At 37.2% G+C, this 22,325-nt stretch overlaps 1 protein-coding gene across 1 annotated transcript; it reads right to left on the reverse strand.

Annotated features, from left to right (window-relative positions):
• Positions 1 to 314: 314 nt before the first annotated feature.
• On the reverse strand, positions 315 to 22,224 carry LOC110381408 (modular serine protease). The gene is made up of 15 exons (XM_064042942.1): positions 22,005 to 22,224; positions 13,224 to 13,275; positions 11,798 to 11,914; positions 11,434 to 11,493; positions 10,643 to 10,759; positions 10,071 to 10,205; positions 9,248 to 9,428; positions 8,661 to 8,737; positions 8,036 to 8,244; positions 7,260 to 7,472; positions 4,271 to 4,432; positions 3,577 to 3,698; positions 3,069 to 3,245; positions 2,460 to 2,619; positions 315 to 1,927 (listed from the first exon to the last, which is right to left on the reverse strand). Exons 1-15 carry the CDS (start codon positions 22,051 to 22,053, stop codon positions 1,737 to 1,739), a joined length of 2,022 nt encoding a protein of 673 aa, XP_063899012.1. The 5' UTR covers positions 22,054 to 22,224; the 3' UTR covers positions 315 to 1,736.
• Positions 22,225 to 22,325: the final 101 nt, after the last annotated feature.

The raw sequence follows: 22,325 nt of genomic DNA on the forward strand, positions 1-22,325 counted from the left end.
ATTACGATTGCAATAACTATTTGGGCATTCCACAATTTTTTGTGTTAAATAATCGTTTTTATCCTTTGCCGTGATTCAATAATGAATCATATTGTCTGCAAATGATTTAGGATTATAGAACAGTCTTCCCTATAGACCAATGGCAGATCAATGGCAAACCAATGGAATTTCATTAGAAAACGATTGGTCTCATATTAGTAGCAGAATTCCCGCTAAGGTTAAAACTGCTATTGAGATTCAATTGATATCCAATTGACACACTATTCAATTAGCAGAACACTAGGTACAGTGGGTATAAAAATAAAACACTCAACTATTTCATTATAAATTGTATAAAATATTTAAGTAATTATTACAATAAGTTTCAAACAACTATATTTACGTCTTCACAACTTTTAATTTATTGCCATTTAGATATTTATAACTTTATAAGTACGTCTTTCTCACCAAACCTAATGGCATTTTCATTCAGAATAGTTTTTTACTTATAACAAAGAATAATTCAATTTTCTAAAAACATTTAAGCACAATAAAAACATACAAATTACGTATAAATATCACATTTAGGTAACATTTCTATTGAGTTGCTGCTCTTTCTAGCAGCCATTTGACCATGAAGAACAAAATGATTAGCGGAGGTGCCATAACGGAAAATCGCCTAGGAAAATGCGGGGGTGGGGGACGAGGAACGTTACTGTTTTCACTTTTGTATACGCCTTCTTTGGGTCGGGAGCATTTTTGTAATACCAAAAATCGTTGTCAGCACAACGCGTCCTTAGTTCACTCGTAACTGATCGTTTTGGTCATGCCCACCGAATTTAACCTTAGAAGAAAGCGCCTGACTTACATGTATTATGTCATCTCCGCTCATCTTTCCTTACTACATGATTCGAACCAAATATTTGATCCTTTTAAAGAACAAATAAAAAAAAATACATACTTTGATGCTACAGTTTTTTTTTTATAATAACCTATAAGATTTTAATATTAAAGACAAAGCTTTTTTAAGCTTTAAATGCTTTTGGGAATGTTTCTAACAAGACTTAATTTACAACAAAATACAGTGAAAGCAGATTCATTTAAAATATAAACTTTAAAAAAAAATCCTTACTATTTTACTGTCACAATTATCAGACTTCAAATTTGGCTCCAGCATTAATTTCAACGTGATTTCATTCAATTTAAAGTCAATTTCACGAAAGAAGTCTCGCGGAAAATTGTAGAACTGTTATTTTGTACGTATTTACTGAGATATCGCACAGACACTAGCGCTGCGTCTGCGAGACTTTTTTCGCGAAATTGACTTAACAATACATTTTGCAACATCAATTCATACATAAACTTTCAAGCAACGCTCTGCCAAACCGGGAGCAAAGAAGTTTTAAAACAACATACTTGGCACTCGTTACGACTAGTCGGGAGACAGTAGGTAAGTCTGACACCAGTCTAACCATGGTATTGGGTTGCCCGGGTAAATGGGTTGAGGAGGTCAGATTGCCAGTCGCTCCTTTTAATACTCTAGTACTCAGCTGTATCTGGTTAGACTGGAAGCTGACCCCAACATAGTTGGGAAAAGGCTCGGGAGATGATGAGATTAGAATATCTGTTTTACATTAGCAAGCAAATAAATATAATAGCTTGATTTTGGTGGAGTAATTTATATTGGTTATTTAAAAACTCTACTGCGATTTGACAGATTGAGCTTACGTCAACGTCAAGATATGTCATTGCGTAATCTACAATGACTCTTTGATGAAATGCTCATGTTTGATAATCTGTGTGAATGTGGTGAGCGTGTGAGCATTGCAGGCGTCATCATTGCTAGCTGCAGTTGAAACTATGCCTCGTAGGTAGTAACGGTCGTTGCCTCGTTCTCTCTCGGGAAAGGCAAGGCCGCCGCCGCTGTCGCCTCGACAGAGCGCCGTACCTGAGAATAAGGATACGAGAATATCATGGCAACACTTTTTGAGAGCTGTAGGTACTAGTAAAATAGCCGTGACGACAGGGAAAAAAATGTGTTTGTAGTTAGTCCGCATTTTAGATAAGCAAAAAATATTGGACTCGTATTTTTTATTTTGAGAAACATTGAATATTTACTAAGTTATAACGCGACAAAGCTTGAGAGTCTTGTGACGTCACATCTATGTAAATGGCGTTTCTGTAATGTTGTTAAGAAATTATTGCGCACGAGGTCTTGGGTTCCATTCCTGGGTCGGGTCAAAATCACTTTGTGGGTTTAGGAACTTTCACAAATTAGCCCGTAGCCCGTAACCTGGAACTCGTTCATTGATATACCCGTGCCTTATCTCTCTCCGGCGGTGTCGGATTGCTGTCACTTCGGGCTATGAGAGTGAAGGAATAGGGAGTGCACCTGTGTCTGCGCAAATGCTTGCGCACTATATGTCCTGCACATTTGGCTAAAATCAGTTAGGAGGACATCATTATAGATTGTAACTCACCATTTCCATAACCAGCGCAAATCTTGTCACTGGTGATATACTCTCTGAAGTTTACGGGCGATGCGTTAATACAAATAGAGATGTCGACATACGGCAACTCAACCACTTTGAGGATCGGAGAAGCTGTTCCATTTGCTGCTGTCAAACCCCATCCAGCCACCTGCGGGTTCAAGAAAAACTTTACTATACCTATAATAGAAAACAAAGTCGCCTTTTCTATTCCTATGTCCCTTTGTACGCTTAAATCTTCAAAAATGCGCTACCGATTTTCATGCGATTTTTTTAACAGATAGAGTGTTACAAAAGGAAGGTTTATTCGCATAATATAGTAGAGAAACACTAGTAATATCAGCCATAATATATCTCTGTTACCGAAGAGAAGAGAAAGTTGTATGTACTTTCTAAGTATATCTTAGACATTAATGGCTGATAAAGTTGTGAAGGAAAACATCTTGCGGAAACCTGGACTATAAAGTCTGAAATCACCAACCCGCATTGAGCAAGCGCGGAGATTAATGCTCAATCCTTCTCCGTGTGAGAGAAGGTTGCAGCCCAGCAGTGGGACGATAAAAAGGCTGTAACAGTAACAGTTAAGCTATAAACCCTTACCTTGCCCATTATACCAGGCTGCAACTGAGCTCTGTCAAAATTGATGTCGAAATTCAGACAAACGGGCCTTATGTACGTAGCGTAGACAAACGCAGTTTCTAATACAAGGAGAGCTATATCATCTTGAAAGTTAGCCTGATTTCCTTGAAAACGCTGCGGGATCCTTATTTCTGAAACCTGAAGAATAATATACTGTTAATTAATATGTCTGCTATTTATTAATTCAAACGATTGATATCCAACTGAGATTCAATCACGACTCAATTACGATTAAAGCGTAGGTGGCATTCCGCTATTTAATCTTTTAATTAAATAAACGTTGTTATCCTTTACTGTGATTCAATAATGAGTCATATTGTTTGCAATTGATTTACTTTAGCGGCAGACCAAATAGGCAGTCGGTCCAAGTAGCACACTGGTACTCAGCTGTATCCAGTTAGACCGGAACCCCAACATAGTTAGGAAAAGGCTAGGCAGATGATGGTATTGGAACTCTTTAAGTACTTACATTGGACTTCTGTGCTCCCACATCTCTGGGGTTGTTCCAAGGTCTATAAATTTTACCAGCGGCAACAGCATAGTTGGCAGCTGGCAACACTTGGTTAGCGTCACTCCAAAAACAATGGGCAGCTAAAACATAATGAATACTTAATAACTTGTCAAATTCAATAATTTTAATGAAGTGTCAAATATTGAATCTACCGCTAACCACCTCCTAAGAATCGCAGCGTTATGAAATTCTGATGACAAAAAAATAATAATATGGTACTGTCGAACTGATCTGATGATGGTGCCGGAGATATGAAATGGAACTTCATGATACATGGATATCACAGCTGTATTTGGACTTTTAAGAAAAGTATTGTTTGTAATGATTTCACGAGCATTTATAAAAGCGTGTTGTAGAAAGTCTGACAACCAGTCCTACATAGTGCTATTGGGTTGCCCTGTAACTGGGTTGAGGAGGTCAGATAGGCAGTCGCTCCTTATAAAATACTGATACTCAGTTGCATCCGGTTAGAATAGAAGACTACCCCAACATAGTTGAGGAAAGGCTGGGCAGGTAGATAGATATTCTTTATTACGTAGTTTACATTTTTGATTTTAACCTAGTTAAAGTAGGTGACATAATGGGTTATCGCTAAGAGCGATCTCTCAAATGATGATTTAAAGTTTAAACAATGACTTTATTTCCTTCTTACCTGATATAACAAGAGAGTTAGAAACAAGAGAGCCTCCACAGATTTGTTCATAAGGATCTCTGGTCTTCCTATAGATGCCGACGTGCCATGGCAGCTCCCCTCTCTTGGCATTCCTACCGTCTATAATCAGATCTATTCCATCTGGAGTTACTCGTCCACATTCTGAAAAAAGGGGGTTTAGTCTGAAGCTAGATTAATGTTGCTAATTTAATAGTGTGTCAATTGGATATCAATTGAATTCCAATAGCAGTGTTAACCTTAGCAGGCATTCTGCTACTAAAATAAGACCAATCGTTTTGCAATGACATTCCATTGATTTGCTATTGGTTGGCCATTGGTCTATACCTATAGGGTAGTCTGCTCTACAATCATTAATCAATTGCAGACAATATGATTCCTTATTGAATCACAGAAAAGGATAAAAACGTCCATTTAAAACAAAATAATAGTTAATATTTGCGGAATGCCCCATATGCTTCAATCGTAATTGAGCTGTGATTGAATCTCAGTTGGATATCAGTCGTAAGACGCTTGACTAAAATAAGCAGAATTGAGACCCTGTTCTTCTTGTGGGTACAATTTTGTGTTGTGCATTTAGAGATAAATATGCTAATCCCCCCTTTCTTCTTCTTATCGAGTGAGCTGCAGCTTGATCCACCAAACAAGTAACTGACAGCCTATCAGGCTCTTATCTGACAGATAAACTATAACTTCTGGGTTCACAAGTCTCGGAGAGTAATATCTGGGAGAAATTATAGGCAGCCTTTATCTGGCAGATAGCATTAACCACCGAATAGCTGTCATTTTATCGGTAACCAGTAAACCGGGCCCAAGCGTCAGAGTTTTCTCAAAGCCTGTCGGCCTCTGATGTGGAATTGTAACAACGACTCCTACTAAGCAATCGGGTACCTACGTCGGCTTTACGTGCCCCCCGGAGGGGTAACACCGTCAACTTCCAGTTTCCGAGTTTAATTTTGTGAAAGTTTCTAAAAGCCACTAAGGCATTTTGGTCTATCCCGGGAATCGAACCCGAGACCTTGTACGCTGAAGTCGCGCTATGTGACTATTCAGTGAGTCAGAATTATTCAGTGTCAAAGTATGTATTTTCATGGTCAGCAAAAATGTTAAAAGGATGGTGGACCAGGATAAAAAGAAAAAATAAAGAACACAAGTGATATTTTTAATTCGTTTATTGTTAAAAAAATATACTTATTATTACAAAACTGTTATAGTAACCATCCTGTTAACAAAATTTACTTTTTTTTAAGTCAGAATATCGCGAAGTACCTAAAACTAGAATATAATAGCATTTCTTTAAACAAATCTTTCTGCATTTCCGTTAAAGTAAAAACTGCAATTGAAATTCAATTGATATCCAATTGACACATTCAACAACTGTAATAGAGTATAATTTGCTTTAAATAATCTAATAAGCCATGTATTATGTGTATCAAAATAATGTCACTTATTTGAGTAAATATTGCAAGACCCTAAAATATGCTTAACACTAATATAACATTGGTTTGTAATGTACAGAAGCTAGCAGGTCAACCTACCCGATTCTGTCAAATTTTACCAATCGAACACTAACCTTCCATTATTGTGACAAGGTTGAAAATCTGTTGAAGAAATTTGACCCAAGGGCTGGCTTTTATTTCGCCCAACGATTAAGCATTGCCATTCAACGTGGCAATGCCGGGTGACAGCGATGAGGATCAATTTTTCGACGCGCTTTATTAGTTTTAATTTTTATTTTTGTATGTAAATATAGATTTAGTTTATTTTAAAATACAATGTACAGATTTTATTTAATATAATATGGTAGACATGCATTTTCCAACTGCATTTAAAAAAAAGAAATTTGACAGATTGAGATAGGTTGACGTGCTGTCATAAGTACCTTAAATACTGACAGATTCTTTGGTTGTCTTTGAAATAAATCAATCTCTTTGAGCAATGGCAGCACCATGCATTTCCGATCACGGAAAAGATGTGGCTAACAGAATCGTCAAGGCTTTATAATCGACTAAACTACAATAAATATATTTAAAAAACTGGTACAATTCGAGGGTTAGCAACCAAAAACAAAACAAACAAACAAAAAAGGTTGGGGCTCGATTTTTCAAAAGCCAGATCTTTCCTCCATGAGAGGAGGCCTGTGCCCAGCAGTGGGAAGATAAAACGAGAGCTTTCATTTAAAAATACCTAAATGTCAGTTTGACACCTGACAGATGCGTAAAACAAAAACATATGTCAAGCTATCATTATTTCTTGCAAAAAAACAAAGGTATCTGTTACAAAATCAGCCCCAAATAAATAAATAAACGAATAAATTAGCCTAGAAAAATTAGTTCAACAAAATTGCATCATGGTAATGGTAAAAATTACTGCGAAAAAACACCAAGAAGTTTCTCAAATAAAAAAAAAATATGGCGTACGTGGAAAATATGTAACTTAAACTAAGAAAATATGTAACCTTGTCGTTTGGTAAAAGTAAAATATTATCAGCCTACAAAAATGGCAATTAAATTAGGTATTATGGAACTTAATCAAATGCTTAAAAAAGGAACTATTTAAGGTATTTTAGATCTGTAATATAAGATTAAAAAAATAGTAACCATAATAAGTACTATCTTCTTATGTACTGTGTAATAATTCCTATAAAATAAATGTTTTTATTTTGTGCTTGAGTAAGTCTAATTTCTAAAGTGTATTCTGTCACTGGGATTAACAACAACACTGCTGTTATAAATATTGAAATTGACCCCGCCATTGCTATTACTATTTTGTACTTTCTTCTGAGGTTTACCCATACGCCAATCATCTTCACTGATTTCATCATCATAGTCCAAATTATTAACCGTACTAACCTCAACCTTTTCCGTAACTGCTTCTATTTTCTTAGGACTGGCATAGAAGAACTTACTGACATAAACTTTGAGTGTATCTTTGATAATAACAGTGATATTAGTTCCAGTTTTGACCAAACCTGGTGAGCAAGTAGCTACGTGGTTCCAGCTGCCATCGATGCATCTCATGTTGGAGAGAGGATTCGCAGAGTAATAGTTTGGGCTGTTGCATTCTGGGCTGATGACTGTTCCATTTGGTTCATACTTGTTGCAGTTTCTTGAGCCTTTAACACCATCGGATGCGACGAGGCAGCGGTATGTCACTGATGGATGGACGACCACTTTGCATAAACCTACAGGATAAAGTATGGTTTTTAATAACGTTTAAAATTACAGCAACATAGGATAGCATAAGAAAGTTATTGAGTTGGGCCCAATATTGCTCCTAGAGGCACTCCTTTCAAAAAGCTCGTAAATGAGATGTTTTTTCGAAAGGTTGATGAAAATATTTGAACTTGTCATCTGGATTATTACAATATCTGAAACTTAATAACTAAAAGTCGAAACAATTGAATTTACTTGAAAAAACTCAACTTTTAGACATGCATAGTGTATCGAATGCTTCGCTAGAGACAAAACTGAGAAGTTTGATTCAAGCACATAGAAGTTTGCTTATAACTGTTGAACCACTGAACCAATTAAAATGATATTCGGTATAGAGATACCTTGAATCCTAAATTCTATATCAAGAATATGCTTTTGCCTATACATCGAGTAATTCCTTCTTAAAATGAGAATAAACAAGCAAACAAACTAGAATCCTCTTTTGATCTGAGAACATGATGCTATGCACTATGTGTAGGTACTCTGCTACATATGTAGTAATAAGGAATAAGAACAAAAACCTTATACTTACGAACGCATTGAGGAATAGCATCAGACCAGATGCCTTCATAACAAAACACGGTCTCAGACCCAATTGGACCGTATCCTCTACGGCAAGTGACATTAAGCGTCAGCACGGAGAATCTTTGTCCAGGCGCTGCATTCGGTACGTTTGATACGAAGCTACCATGATCTGGCTGTGGTGGGAAGACACAGTTGCCGGTTGCGACTGGTGGTGGCCTGGAAGAAATGTTCGATTTGAAATCCTGATGTTTGGGATGTCGGTTAAAACGACTTAAAACTCGTGTGTTTATAGAGATGTTGACTTGAGATAAGGTATTTGTTTCTTTTTTCAGATTAGCATTTTTCTTCTTCCTCCTGACCTGTTCCCAATTTTATTTGAGGTCTAATCACTCGTCATACTGACACTCACTCCCTTCCTATTCATGTCATCCCACAGGCAATCCATCCATCTTTTCTAAGGTCCCTCTTCCTCTCCATCCATCTACATTCATACTACATACTACTACATACACACTTTTTTATGGGAATTACTTCCCGTATATGGATGAAGATTAACTTTAATGTTATCAGAAAGTTCACAATCCGTCCCACACGCTCAATATCTTGTAATATATGATTTCGTAATAACTTACTTAGTAGTAGATGTCCCAGGAAGCATCCGATTGCACAGCTCGTCTGATTCGTCAGAGCCATCTGCACATTCATTTATCTGTGTAATAAAATTAACAATAATTAATAATGGCGTCTAGAGTCTGGCGCATATCGGGCTGGAATCTAAGGAAAACAACCAGGACATATAACTAGTGCACAAGCATTAGCGTATACACAGGTGCACTCTCCATTCCTTCGCTCTCATAGTCCTTACGGACAGCAATCCGACAGTCGAAGAGGTCAGACGCAAATGTCGGTCATGCGTGTACGTGTAGGTACTTCGATGCGCGGGTGCAAAGACATTTAACCGCTTGTAGGTATGTTGCTAAATTATAGAACAATAGAAAATCAATTGTGTCTCGCGTGGATCCGCGCACCAGCATACAACGGGTTGATATCCTACTAGGTATTGTGTGGTGGTTGAACCGCCACAAGTCGGTCGCCAAACCCTCGTTTGTTTTTCAGCAGGGATCATAAGCAGGTGAGGTTGTCAATTGGGGCAGTAACAACATCAAGTAAAGTCATCGATGTAAAACTATAAACAAAATCTAAAGACGCACACACTCACCCCATTGCAATCAGATCCCTGATCAACGCAAGCTCCATAAGCACATTGGAACAGGTAACCCGGACACGTCTTGTCCGAACACGCCCGGACAGTCTCGTCCGAACCATCTGGACAATTAGGAGTCCCATCACAGTGGTCGGCGGCCGAGATGAAGCTGCCGTCTGCACACCGAAATCGGTTCCTGGAAAATGGACTTTATTACTTACGTATAAGGTGCAAAATGACTTGTTTGTCATCCCTCGGACTTATGTTCGAATGAGTTACAACAGCGCTGGTAACAAAGGGACTAGAAGGCTCTAGAAGGAACAAAGGCGTGTTTAGTCAATAAAGTGTAACACTTTCGCGCTGTACACACGAAGCATCATTGTATGACCCCAAAAATATATTGCAGGGGAAAGATGATGTAGAAGTCAGAAGGCAGACACACCATCGAAAACAGTATGCAAAACTGCATCTACATTGTAATACAGTAGAGAGAATTCAAGGCATACATTGATGTGGATTTAAAGAGATTCCCAAAATAGATGAGTAGGTACGTATTGGGTTACCGAAGACTCTACATGTATTTAAACTGTGCCGAAGATATACGGGGTGTCATTTACATCTTTAGCAGTCGTTACGGGTTGTCAGAAGCTATATAGCCTGGCAAGGCAATGAGTCTTTCCAAGAAGAATTGGGTTGGCCAGGTACGGGTTGAGGAGATCAGACAGGCAGTCGCTCCATACGGCAGACTGGTTCACTGACTCAGCTGTATCCAGTTAGACTGGAAGCTGCCCCTTTCATAATTGTCAAAAGGCTGGGCAGGTGATAAGATACTACTTACTGCGACTCTTCAGTCTCATTACGACATCTTGGCAGCAACTCATCGGATTGGTCGGCGCATTCTACGATACCGTTACACGGCGCCGTCCCATCCACGCAGGCGCCGTACGTACAACGAAACCAGTTGGGTTGACATCTGTTGAAATAATAGAAAATAAAAGAAACTAAACAATTTTTTTAGTAATGTAGGATGGACTTAATTTTTTTTTTTAAATGAATTCAAGCCTGCATAATCTGAAGGATATTAGATCAGTTTTTATTCCATATATATAGACCTTTCAAAGGTCCTAAAATACTTAAAAAGCTAGATGCTGATCAATTTCCAAGTGCTAAGACGTGTTTGCGCACAAAGATTGCAGTCTCACGAACAGTTTAGAAATTTTCGCTCGCATTTTATAACTGTATCCTACAGTGAGTAGACCAGAAGAAATATTGGTGTATTTCCTACCTTTCATTTTTTTGAATCTCTTCTTCAGAAATTAAAAATCGTGCCGAACTAGATTCACAGCAACGAACTAGATTCAAACGGCATCTTCTACCTTATAAATCTTACCAGTATACTCGTGAACATACCTGGTCTTTCTGCAAAGGGCGTGGGTCTCATCACTCTTATCAGGGCAGTCCACCATGCCATCACACTTCCCATCGAACGAGATACAGCTGCCATCTCGACATTGCCATTGGTTACGTCTGCAATTAAAAAAAGCAATTGATAACTTCATTTAAGCAAAGTGGTTTATGGCTTCTTTCTAGACACTTCCTAATCACTGTTACAGCCTTTTTATCGTCCCACTGCTGAGCTGCGGTCTCCTCTCACACGGTGAAGGATTGAGCATTAATCACCACGCTTGCTCAATGCGGGTTGGTGATTTCAGACTGAATAGTCCAGGTTTCCTCAAGAACTTCCTAACCACATCGTAGGCTAATTAGATCAGCACTTTTCATAATAACATTGGACAGTATCCCCATCTCTCCACTTCCTAGGGCTATGGCTGGAAAAAAGAAGCGTGTGTCAACTCTCCACGGGGAACGCGGAAATTAACGCTATATATTTTTTCAAAAAAAATTATGTCGTGGATTTCCGCTAAGTAACGCCTGATTTCATGGTTATATAACCAAATATTCTACGCAATTGCATGTGTGTCAGAACATATTTTAATTTCTAAGGTACAACCAATCAGACTGTTCCACTAAAATGTTGTGAATAAAAACAAGTCTGCAATAAATATATTGAATTGAATAAAAGGCTAGGCCGATTAGTTTATATAGGTAAACAAAATTAATGGTATCATCGTCATCATGGTCAGACTATTCATAGTTCCACTATTGGGCAAAGGTATAAGTATAAATAGAGAATTACTTACCGACACTGTGATGCTTGTCTTCTATCTCTATGTAGCACCAAATCTTCAGTCAAGCCACCCCTGAAAATGGAGAAAACACAATGATTATCAGAAACTTAAATGTAATTTAAAAATACAATATTTAGTAGGTACAGCTTAATCCCAGTGGGGCCCACCAGGGCCAAAATCTACCGGAGCTGCGGTATCTTTCGAAAGAGATACCGCGGCCCTGGTACATAAAGGGCTTGAGAAGGAACGTTGTGGGTTTTAGTCAGTAAGAGTTTGACATAACCTCACGCTGCACCCAAAGCGAAAGGTAGATATCATTTGATGATAGTACTAAAAAAATACTGCTTAATTACTATCGGAAGTCTTATGTACTTACAAATTACTTCCAGGAGAGCAGTGGGCTTCATCGCTGCCATCGTCACAGTCCCTAGCTCCGTCACAAATAGAGGACAGGCTGATGCATGAGCTGTCTGCGCAAGAGAACTCGTTGACACTGGAAATGTAACATAGAAGATTATATTAAAAACAGAGTTTGACTTAGCTCAGAAAAACGTAGTATCTTCTATTGGACAAATATATAATTTTATCTATCAATTTAAGACAGAAATCAAATTAATAATCACAGGGTTTACAGTACGTAACAGTGAGTGTGAAGCATCCAAAAGGCAACTGTGTTCTGTTAAAAGCAGTTGTAGGATCCATCTGAACTATAGCGAATCTTTACCTTAACGAGAGCCGCGACTCTTTTTGCAAACTTCTTATGCAATTATACCGATGAAATAGCAAAAATAAATAATTACATATAGATTAAATATTTCGCGACACGGTTTTCGAAAATTTATCCTTAAAAAATAAATAAGTATTAATATAAGGCTTATGTTTAACTGATCACCAGATATAGTAACAAACAGCAGACAAAAATAGTAAATGATCACCAAAATGAAACTCGCATTTTAATGTAAAACTATCACCAAAGTTTTAACACTTTGCTATCCTATTTAAGTGAAATTACTCCAAAATAAATCATGCGTAAGCCAAAAATAGTAAATGATCACCAAAATTAAACCACCATTTTAAAGTAAGATTATAACCAAAGTTTTTAAATTCTGCTATCCTATTTAAGCAAAATGAGTCCAAAAATCATTGTTATCCCAAAGTAGTAAATGATCACCAAAAGTAGTAAATGATCATCAAAAAAGTTTTTACATCTTGCTATCCTGTTTAAGTAAACTGACTCCAAAAAAATAAGTTCGGCCTGATAAAATAAATGTAATAACATTATGGGGACCCTTTTCCTGCACTAGCGTGGAAAATTGTCTATTGCATGTCTCTAAACAGTGCGATAAGAGTGTATTGAGAAACACATTCTTCTTCTTCTTTCTCCTGCCCTGTTCCCAATTTTACTTGGCGTCGGCGCAATATGTCATTTTCTTCCATTTTCCCCTGTCACTCGTCATACTGACACTCACGCATGCATTGCAAGCCGGACACATAACTTAATATGGCATCATAATACTTTATTTGGTAATAAGCCTACATTTTATGGCAATCACAGTGACTTATTTAGGCAACAATAATACATTAATTTGGTCGTCAAGAGTTGGTGATCATTTACTAAATTTGGTGGTCGAATACAATTTAAAGTGAAGTCGTGACTAAAATAGCTGGTACTATTACATTTTTAGACTTTATTTTTCTGGTGTTCAGTAGATATTTCTGGTTGCAAAACTTAGGGTATCAAAGCATTTTATGGTGGTCATTATATTTGTTCCCTTAATATAATTATGTATAGATTTAGGTACCTGCATGAGTGTGTCGCGTGCTTTACTACCGAACTTACTGCTGGTGATATGGCTGAAAAACGAAAATATAACATTAAAAATAATATAGCTCCAACCAAAAATATGAGTTGTAACCTCCTTTTCCTCTCTATTTCCTCTTGATTATTAATTAAATGCCCATAATTTACTAGCCGCGGTAACTCCATGGTATTACGCAACTGAAACGAATGAAAGTACCTAGCCTAAATCCAGCGTTAATATATGGGCTATGTAATTCCTACTGAAATTTTATAGGAAAAAAATAATAAATTGTCTGCGTCAGGATCACTGTCACAACTCACTGATCCTCTCGAAATACATGTAGAGAGTTGCTACCTAATTGCTACCAGCTAGCATTAGTTGCTACCAATTGCTACCCTCGTGGTTTTGAAGATATTCAGCATCTAAAGGTGACAGCCATTCTGATATCGTCATATATCTTCAAAACCACAAGGGTAGCAATTGGTAGCAACTAACAACTGGTAGCTGGAAGCAATTAGGTAGCAACTCTCTACATGTATTTCGAGAGGATCGGTGAGTTGTGATCCTTACGCAGACAATAAATTGAACTAGTACAGTAGAATTCCTACGTATTATAATGACATCAGAGGGTACTTATCAGGAGGTTTGCTGATTTCAGACATTATAGTCCAGTTTCCTCGAGATGTTTTCCTTAACCTTTCATCAGTTATGTGTCCAAGATATACTTAGAAAGTACATACATACTTAGAAAAAATGCATTAGTATTTGCATGACCAGGAATACAACCTACACTCTCATACTTGAGAACTTGGTTCTTTACCCACTAGGCCACCACGACAATTGGTGGAGTTCCGTAATAATTTCCAGCCATTTTAAATTAACTTTAAAAACCAGATTATTACAAACGTCAATAGCAATTATGTGCGTTAGATTTTGATTTGTGATTGACGTCAAATATTTAGATAATTGATCTACCAATTAAACAGCCATTAAGCTAAATAAAATACCCAGAATATATGCCTTTGTATTTATTTGTTACTCTTTATCTGCCCAGCCTTTTCCCAACTATTTTAGGGTCGGCTTCCAGTGTAACCAGATGCAGCTGAGTACCAGTGTTTTACAAGGAGCGACTGCCCTATCTGTCCTCTTCAACCCAGTTACCCGGGGAACCCTAGCCCTTGGTAAGATTGGTTGTCAGACTTACTGGCTTCTGACTACCCGTAACGACTGCTGAAGATGTTCAAATGACAGCCGCGATCCACTTAGGTATTTAATGTGGATTCCAAACTACAATACTTAATGGCTACGTAATATCAAGTTTTTTTCCTCAAGTTAACTTTTGATAGGGTTAAAGTGCATGCGCGGGGATCTACATATTTTGCTGTTATCTATACGAATATAATAAAGAGTAAACATGATTTGTTTTTTTGTTTGTTCGTAGGCATCCTAAGGTCCGAAACTAGTGGAGCTAAATTATCTCCGAGTAATATAGCCTATATTATATGTATAGGCTATATTTTATCAGGGCTCGGGCAGTATTATCCATCGGAAGCGCCTGGGAAAACAGTTAGTTTAAAAAAACCGGCCAAGTGCGAGTCGGACTCGTGCACGAAGGGTTCCGTAAATTACAGTTAAATCAACCTATCTCAAAAACTATAAGAGATACTTTGATCAAACCAAAAATCGTTGAAAGAGCATGCATCACCTCTATTTTTTTTAGAATTTTATACCCCGTAGTTAAAAAAAATAGAGGGGGGGGGACATACTTTTTACGACTTTGAGAGCTGATATCTCAAAAACCGTTCACTTTAAGAAAAATGTTTTTTAGAAAACTTTATATCATTTTAAAAGACCTTTCCATTGATACCCCACACGGGTATGTACATCGAAAAAAAAAATTTCATCCCTCAGTTACATGTATGGGGGGCCCCACCCCCAATTCTTTTTTTTACTATTTAGTGTCATATTTTTGTAGCGGTTCATACAACACATATTCCCATCAAATTTCATCACTGTAGTACTTATAGTTTCCGAGTAAATCGGCTGTGACAGACGGACAGACGGACAGACGGACAGACGGACATGACGAAACTATAAGGGTTCCGTTTTTGCCATTTTGGCTACGGAACCCTAAAAAGACTTATTTTAGGAAAGAGTTATATAGTCATCATTTAATATAGGTGCTTACGTGCAGGCAGACCCAAGTGCACTCACTATTCCTTCACTCTCATAGCGCGGGACTGTAATCCGACACCACCGGAGAGAGATCACAAGAAGGATCCATAGCGCGAATCACTTTCCAAGGCACGGGGGAGCATATTTTTGTATAAAAAAAAAACCTTTCATTTAAGCAAAGATTAAAGAATAAACAGGGAACTAGCAAAGCCGCAGACATGGTCAACAAAAACTAGTCAACATTTGCAAAAACATTTAAGATGTTGTAACGACCATAATCTGAAAAAGACGCATACCATTTATTTAACCTGCGATAAAAAAGGTTTACACTCAAGCGCATATCTATTGTTCAAACCACTTTAAAAAGATCTCTCTTGCTATATAAGTTTTGTATAAAAAGGGACCAAGTAATGCTGGAGGGTCAATCACATTGTGATCGATTGTATAATAGGTAATATTTAAAAATAAATAAGATAAAAAGCTAACAATAAGCTGGACATTTGCGGTTGGTTTATCCGTAATTTAAGTTTTGATGTCATTTTGTATGAAGACTAGCTGTTGCCCCTGATTCACCCGCTTTCCGTGGGAACTACTGCCCGTACCAGGGTAAAATATAGCCTATGTTACTCGGGTATACTTAGTGTAGATTTTCAATCGTGAAATATTTTTTTTAATCGGTTCAGTAGTTTCAAACAAAACAAAACATTGTTACCTCTTTATTAAAATCAAAAAACTAACTGGCTGTCCGTCGCTTTGAAATCGTAAAGATGCCATTAGGTTTTATTTTTAAGTTTAATAGTTTTCGAATTAATAAATGGCTTCCATGATTTTTTTCACGCGGCTCAGCCAGCAACAAGGGGTATTATGCAAGACCGAATATTTAAAAAGTTTTTTATGTCATAATAAAAAATATTCGGTCTTTTAAAATGGATTTGTGGCTGGCTGAATGATGTGAAAAAAATCTATTAAATGCCATATAAAAAAGGTTTTTTAAAAAAAGATGAATCTAATGGCATCCTTGTGATTTTTACTTAATTCATGGCAAGACACAAACTATTATTTTTGAGTCTTTATAATCCTCTTTACAGCTATCCACCATATAGTTAGATGAAAAAGTGCGTTCTGATTAGGTAACAAACCCTATGACGTATATTATTAGATTTTTTAATTTCTCTCTACGTAAGCGAGCCAATTATGAATGGCTTGAGGAGCTCAGATAGGCAGTCACTCCTTGTAAAACACTGGTACTCAGCTGCATACGGTTAGACTGGAAGCCGACCCCAACATAGTTGGGAGAAGACTACACAGATAATGAAGCTAGCCAATTATAAACTTATACGCACATCAAAAAAACCTACTTATAATTTCTCAGTACCTATGAGTAAAATACACAACACAAGTACTCAGGGATTTTTAACCGGACGGGTTTTCCGCAAATATAGTAGCGTGCGTCAGCTGTTATATATGAATGCGTAATTTGGAAATAAAATAAATCATTCTATTTCCGAATGGGTATGATTTAAGCTGTCACCAATTTAATTCATTTTGTGTTTCTTAAATAATAGGGTTTGCCCTCAAAATAGTAGATTTGTCACCAAATGTAGTCACCAAACAATATAAAATCAATTCCACAATAAATTACCGAAAATCATGGAGATATGGGGTCAAGTACCAAATAAATGGTTTTGTATGTATTATAATAGGTTTGTCCTAATAGTATTTAAGCAAACTAATTTAAAGAGATCACCAATAAATCATATATTATATCACTAGAAAATTTCATGAAGGTCTAAAAATGTAGGGTGGTCGTCATCATCCTTTCAACCAAAAGAGTCTACTATTTAACTGGCCATGTGCCTCCCCCAAGGGTCTTAATTTCCACAGGTAGTATAAATATATTCAAATTAAATTTCTAGCTGAATAGTAAAAAAAACATTTAATTAAAGTCAAAATAATCAATATTTATTGTTGAAAATAACAATCACTGAATAATCAGCGCTGGTTTTGAAGGATTTTGAAGGGCGCCCCCTTTTTCTTTTCTGGCCGATAAGTAAATTTTTTGCCTCTGGTGGGGGGTTGGCCAGCTTTAAGCGTATGGCTAATCCGATAATCACGCATCGTATGATCGTACCTACAACCAACCTACAACCCATTAGTTTAGGCCCGAAAGCGCGCCAATTTGTCTCCCTTCCCTTCCTCTTCCCTTTGAACATATTTTCATTAAAATCATAAACTGATGTATTAAATTGGTAACGAATACATTATTTTAATAACTGAACGAAATAAAATGTAACTACTGTATTGGTGACAAAATAACAAATAAAAAGAAGTCGCAGTCAGGGATCGATTAATCGATTTATTTGGTGACAGATCTACCATTTTGAGCACCAAGCTATTATTTAAGTAATAAAACTATTATTATAAGAACGAAGTTTATATTCATATAATGCACTACAATTTTATTGGTAATCCATCTCATATTTTACACATTATATTAACAATAATTTGGTAATTCATACCTGGGAACACTCTTTGTTTTCTGAGAACGAAAATATTTCGTGGCGATAGATCTATTTAGGTATTAGGTGATACAACTTGATGACAAATATAAATTTTGGTGACAAAAAATATAGTTCCCTTTCCGAATAAATGTTTATGGGTTATTTTTGTAAGAGAATATTAATTTAAGATAATTATATGTACTAATTTTGCATTTTCAGTAAAGAGGGAACAACTTTGTGTGTACCCTTAAGGCTCCGAAACTACAGAACCGATTTGAAAAATTATTTCACTGTTGGAAAGCTACATTCTTCGCGAGTAACGCGAGTATATTTTATCCCGGTACGGGAATTAAGGAGGCTTATTTTAAATAAAAAAATAACTCTTGCCTTGTTGCGTTACCTACTGAGCCCAGCCTTTGGATCACGGGAAGTATAATTTATTCAAATTGCAGTAAAAGCCTGAGATCCCGTTAAACGCAACATACGAAATTTTTGCAAAACGATTCGTATAACGGAATCGCCGGTTTTATTTGGTCAAGTTTTTCGTACCTACTTTCTATATTCTCAAACACCCCAAACAATTTTAACTAGGTCTAACAACTCATGAAGCATTTTTTTTTTCTACTGTTAAGTTCTATTGGCAATTCTGATTATTTCTTGCGCGACGCTTTTTGGCGAGTTCGTTGCTTGTGCACTATAATATGTCCTGATTCCTGCGCAGTTGGCTAATCTCCTTATATGAAAACAGCCGCCGTAGCCGATAATCGGCTAGGAGGACATCATCATCATCATCAGATGTAAATTGAGGCTCTTGGCTATTAAACTATTGGCTAAAATAACTATCGGCACAATGATTGCAGAAACCATATGCCAAATGTTGACAACTTCGTGAGCTAAGGGTGCGTCTACACGGAGCATTTAGCGCGCAACAGAGAACGCGGGTGGGTATCTTGCTTTGGTACATGCGCGAGTCGCTGGACCCGCAAGTTTTTAAGATGCATATAACCTGCGCATCTGCCTCAATATGCGCAAGCTTCTTGCAGCGTGTAGACATACCCTAAATCAAATAATTCAGCTTATTGTTATGTTCAGCATGTGCCTGATCTCTTTCCGGTGGTGTCGGATTGCCGTCCCATCGGGTTATGAGAGTGAAGGAATAGTGAGTGCACCTGTGTCCAAGCAAATGCTCGTGCACTATAACATGTCCTGCGCAGCTGGCTGATCTCCTTATATGAGAACAGTCGCCGTGGCCGAAATCGGCCGTGGTCGCCATTATTATTATGTTCAAACTATTTTCAGATTTTAAAGTTACACGCTAGAAATGTTACAAGTAACTTAAGCAGTGCCGTAACTAGCCTTTTATGCGCCCGGTGCGAGCTTTCAAAACTGCGCCCTTGAAAAATGCTCTAACCAGGCTCTGACAATAAAGTGGACAAATCGTCAGAACTGTATCGGTTCCATACATAAGCCATCACAACACAACACGTGACGCACTAGTGTAAACGTTACCATCCTATCCTACTAATATTATAAACGCGAAAGTTTGTATACATGGATGGATGGATGTTTGTTACTCTTTCACGCAAAAACTACTGAATGGATTTTAATGGAACTTTACAATAATATAGCTTATACATCAGAATAACACATAGGCCAATCAGTGCCGGCTTTAATTCTACTGGCGCCCTGGGCGAGATTTCTACGGCGCCCCCAACTGCAATTCAAACCCATACGAAAAACAGAGACACAATATAAATGTAGTTACCGATTGCGCGAGCGAAGCGAGCGCGAATTTTTTTTTTCATAGTTCAGAAGTCCAAGCAAAAATTACCTAAAATTTTGCCCAATTGTACATAAGTTATTGCTGGTTGGTGAATGCAAAAACACGGGAACACAGATTCTGATTGCGCAAGCGAAGCGAACGCGAAATTTTTTGTTATATTTAGAACTCAAAACAAAAATGACTTAAAATGTTGCCCAAACGTAGATAACTCTTTGTTGGTGTTGGCGCCTATGAATTAAAATTTTGGGACTTAAAGTAGTACCATAAATAGAAACTAGAAGTTACTTTCTAATTAATAGAAGGACCTTTACAAGTGTTGTTGTTTCAAGATCGCTTGAAAAATGCCATATAGATATAGATAGTACAGAGTGCGCGTCTACACCATATTCGCAATAAAACAAAATGTACCTACTAACTACCATGCATGAAACAAAACTAGATACTGGTCTGGTCATTTCTGCGCCCCTCCAGGGTCTGCGCCCTGTGCCTGGGCACCGCTGGCACCGCCCTAGTTACGGCACTGAACTTAAGACATCAATACTGTTAACAATTAAATGACAATTATGTACCCACTATGTTATTGCTTATTGGTTTTTATCCTACGTACCTATTACATATTGTGTGTATCTCTTTCTGATAATAATTATGTTGACCATTTTCCTGTTCGAATACGCGAGATATTTTGATTCTTTACGCGGAATTATTTTGAACGTCATTTATGTTAAGCATAGATTATGAAATAGTTTTTACTTAGGTACCTACCTAAAAGTTATGGTGGCCTAGTGGGTAAAGTACGTGTTTGAATGTACTTTATAAGTATAACTTAGACAAAAATGAGTGTGTTTCTGAGAGCACGATAAACTGTTGGTCCCGGCTGTCATTGAGCATCCTTGTCAGTCGTTACGGGCAGTCAGAAGCCAGTAAGTCTGACAACCAGTCTTACCAAGGGATATTGGAGTGCCCGAGCAACTGTCTTGAAGAGGTCAGGTAGGCAGTAGCTCCATGTAAAGCCCTGGTACTCAAGTGGATCTTTTTAGACTGCAAGCCGACCCCAACATAGTTAAGAAAAGGCTCGGGAGATGAATACACATCGACAGGTATATTAATAATTGTGTAACCGCAACACTTGATTTACCTACGATAGCAATTAAGTATCTACCATTGGTAGGTATTTCCCCAATAATCACTGGAACGTGATTACAAACCTCTTTGATTAATTACATTATTGACTCGTTATTTGTAACCGGTTCATTTCAAGTTAAAGTTCCAATGAACCTAAAAAACTGGTTAGGTACATCAAAAACATGTTTGAGATTTTCGACTTTTAAGGTCGTCTGTTGTTCCCGCCCATTTTTGTGTGGCAAAAAGTTATGTTGTCCAAATTTTAAAGTGTTGTAAGGTTTTGATTAAAAATGTCTTGGACACCAGAGTAACCGTGTATCAGAGGCACAATAAACTGTAGGTCCCGGCTGTCATATGAACATCTTACGGGATGCTCGGGTAAAGGCTGATTTACATTGAGTCAGTAACTGACGTCAGTGTAGGCGCCGAAAACAAGAAAAAAAAACAGAAAAAAGTACCTATCTACATACGAGCAGGTATGGGAGAGTTGCGAAGCCGCGTAAGCAATATAAAATATTCAAGACAGGTTATGCTCATAAACGGGCAATGCCCTAAGTATAACAGATCAATAAATAAAGGCACCTATCGTTTCGTAACAATAACATAATCCTTACTAATGCGAAAGTATCCCCGTATCTTCATAAATAAATGTTTCTTTCTGTCGCGCTTTCACGCTAAAACTGGAAAAAAGTTAATTTCAATACGCTTTTGTACATACCTACTCGTTAAGTATGTAGTTCCCTTGGGACGCGCGTAGGTAAGTTTATTAAGTTAAGAACCAAATGTTCTTCACAACCTCTCATTTTGTCTGTCAGATTTGTGAAACCGGACCAAAACTAACATTATGTCCTTTCTAGGACTTTAATCTAAAACCAATTTCATCAATAGCCCTCTATTAGGTACGCGGGAAAAGCTTGCCAAAATCGAGTTAATTTCTTATTTATAATGAGTTAGTATGTAGAATTTTCTGTCCATAACAATTTTAAAGCAATCAACTAAATTTCCTGTTTTAATAAACAAACAAAATAAGTAACAAGTTATTTTCGTAAAATAACTGTAAAATCAAGTTATCGAAGTTTGCGGAAGATCCCCACACTATTAAAAATACTTTTTTTCTATTGACATGACAGTTTGACAATGACAGTCTAGGCTGTAGGCACTAAACTACCATCTAGTTTCTACAAAAAAGGTTGTACTCACCAACAAAAATAAAACTTAAAATAAACACGAACATTTTTAGCACACACATAACTTAATAATTTAGTTTGTTTATTATTTTAATTATATATGACTAGTTAGTTGGCAGATTCACACTAATAGTTCGACATTTTTGTGTTATTATTGTACTACTGGCACATAAGAATGAAGTTTTCTCATATACGTCGTCGTCACTACGGGAAAACCTTCTGTAGTGCGGTGCTGTCAACATATAATGTTGCTTACCCATATTATGTACAAAAGTTTTTGTGGGCAAATAAATGTGTAGGTAATAGTACATTTTTACTAACGGCATGTACCTTC

The sequence above is a fragment of the Helicoverpa armigera genome, chromosome 30 (genome assembly GCF_030705265.1).
Source record: "Helicoverpa armigera isolate CAAS_96S chromosome 30, ASM3070526v1, whole genome shotgun sequence".
NCBI lineage: Eukaryota > Metazoa > Arthropoda > Insecta > Lepidoptera > Noctuidae > Helicoverpa > Helicoverpa armigera.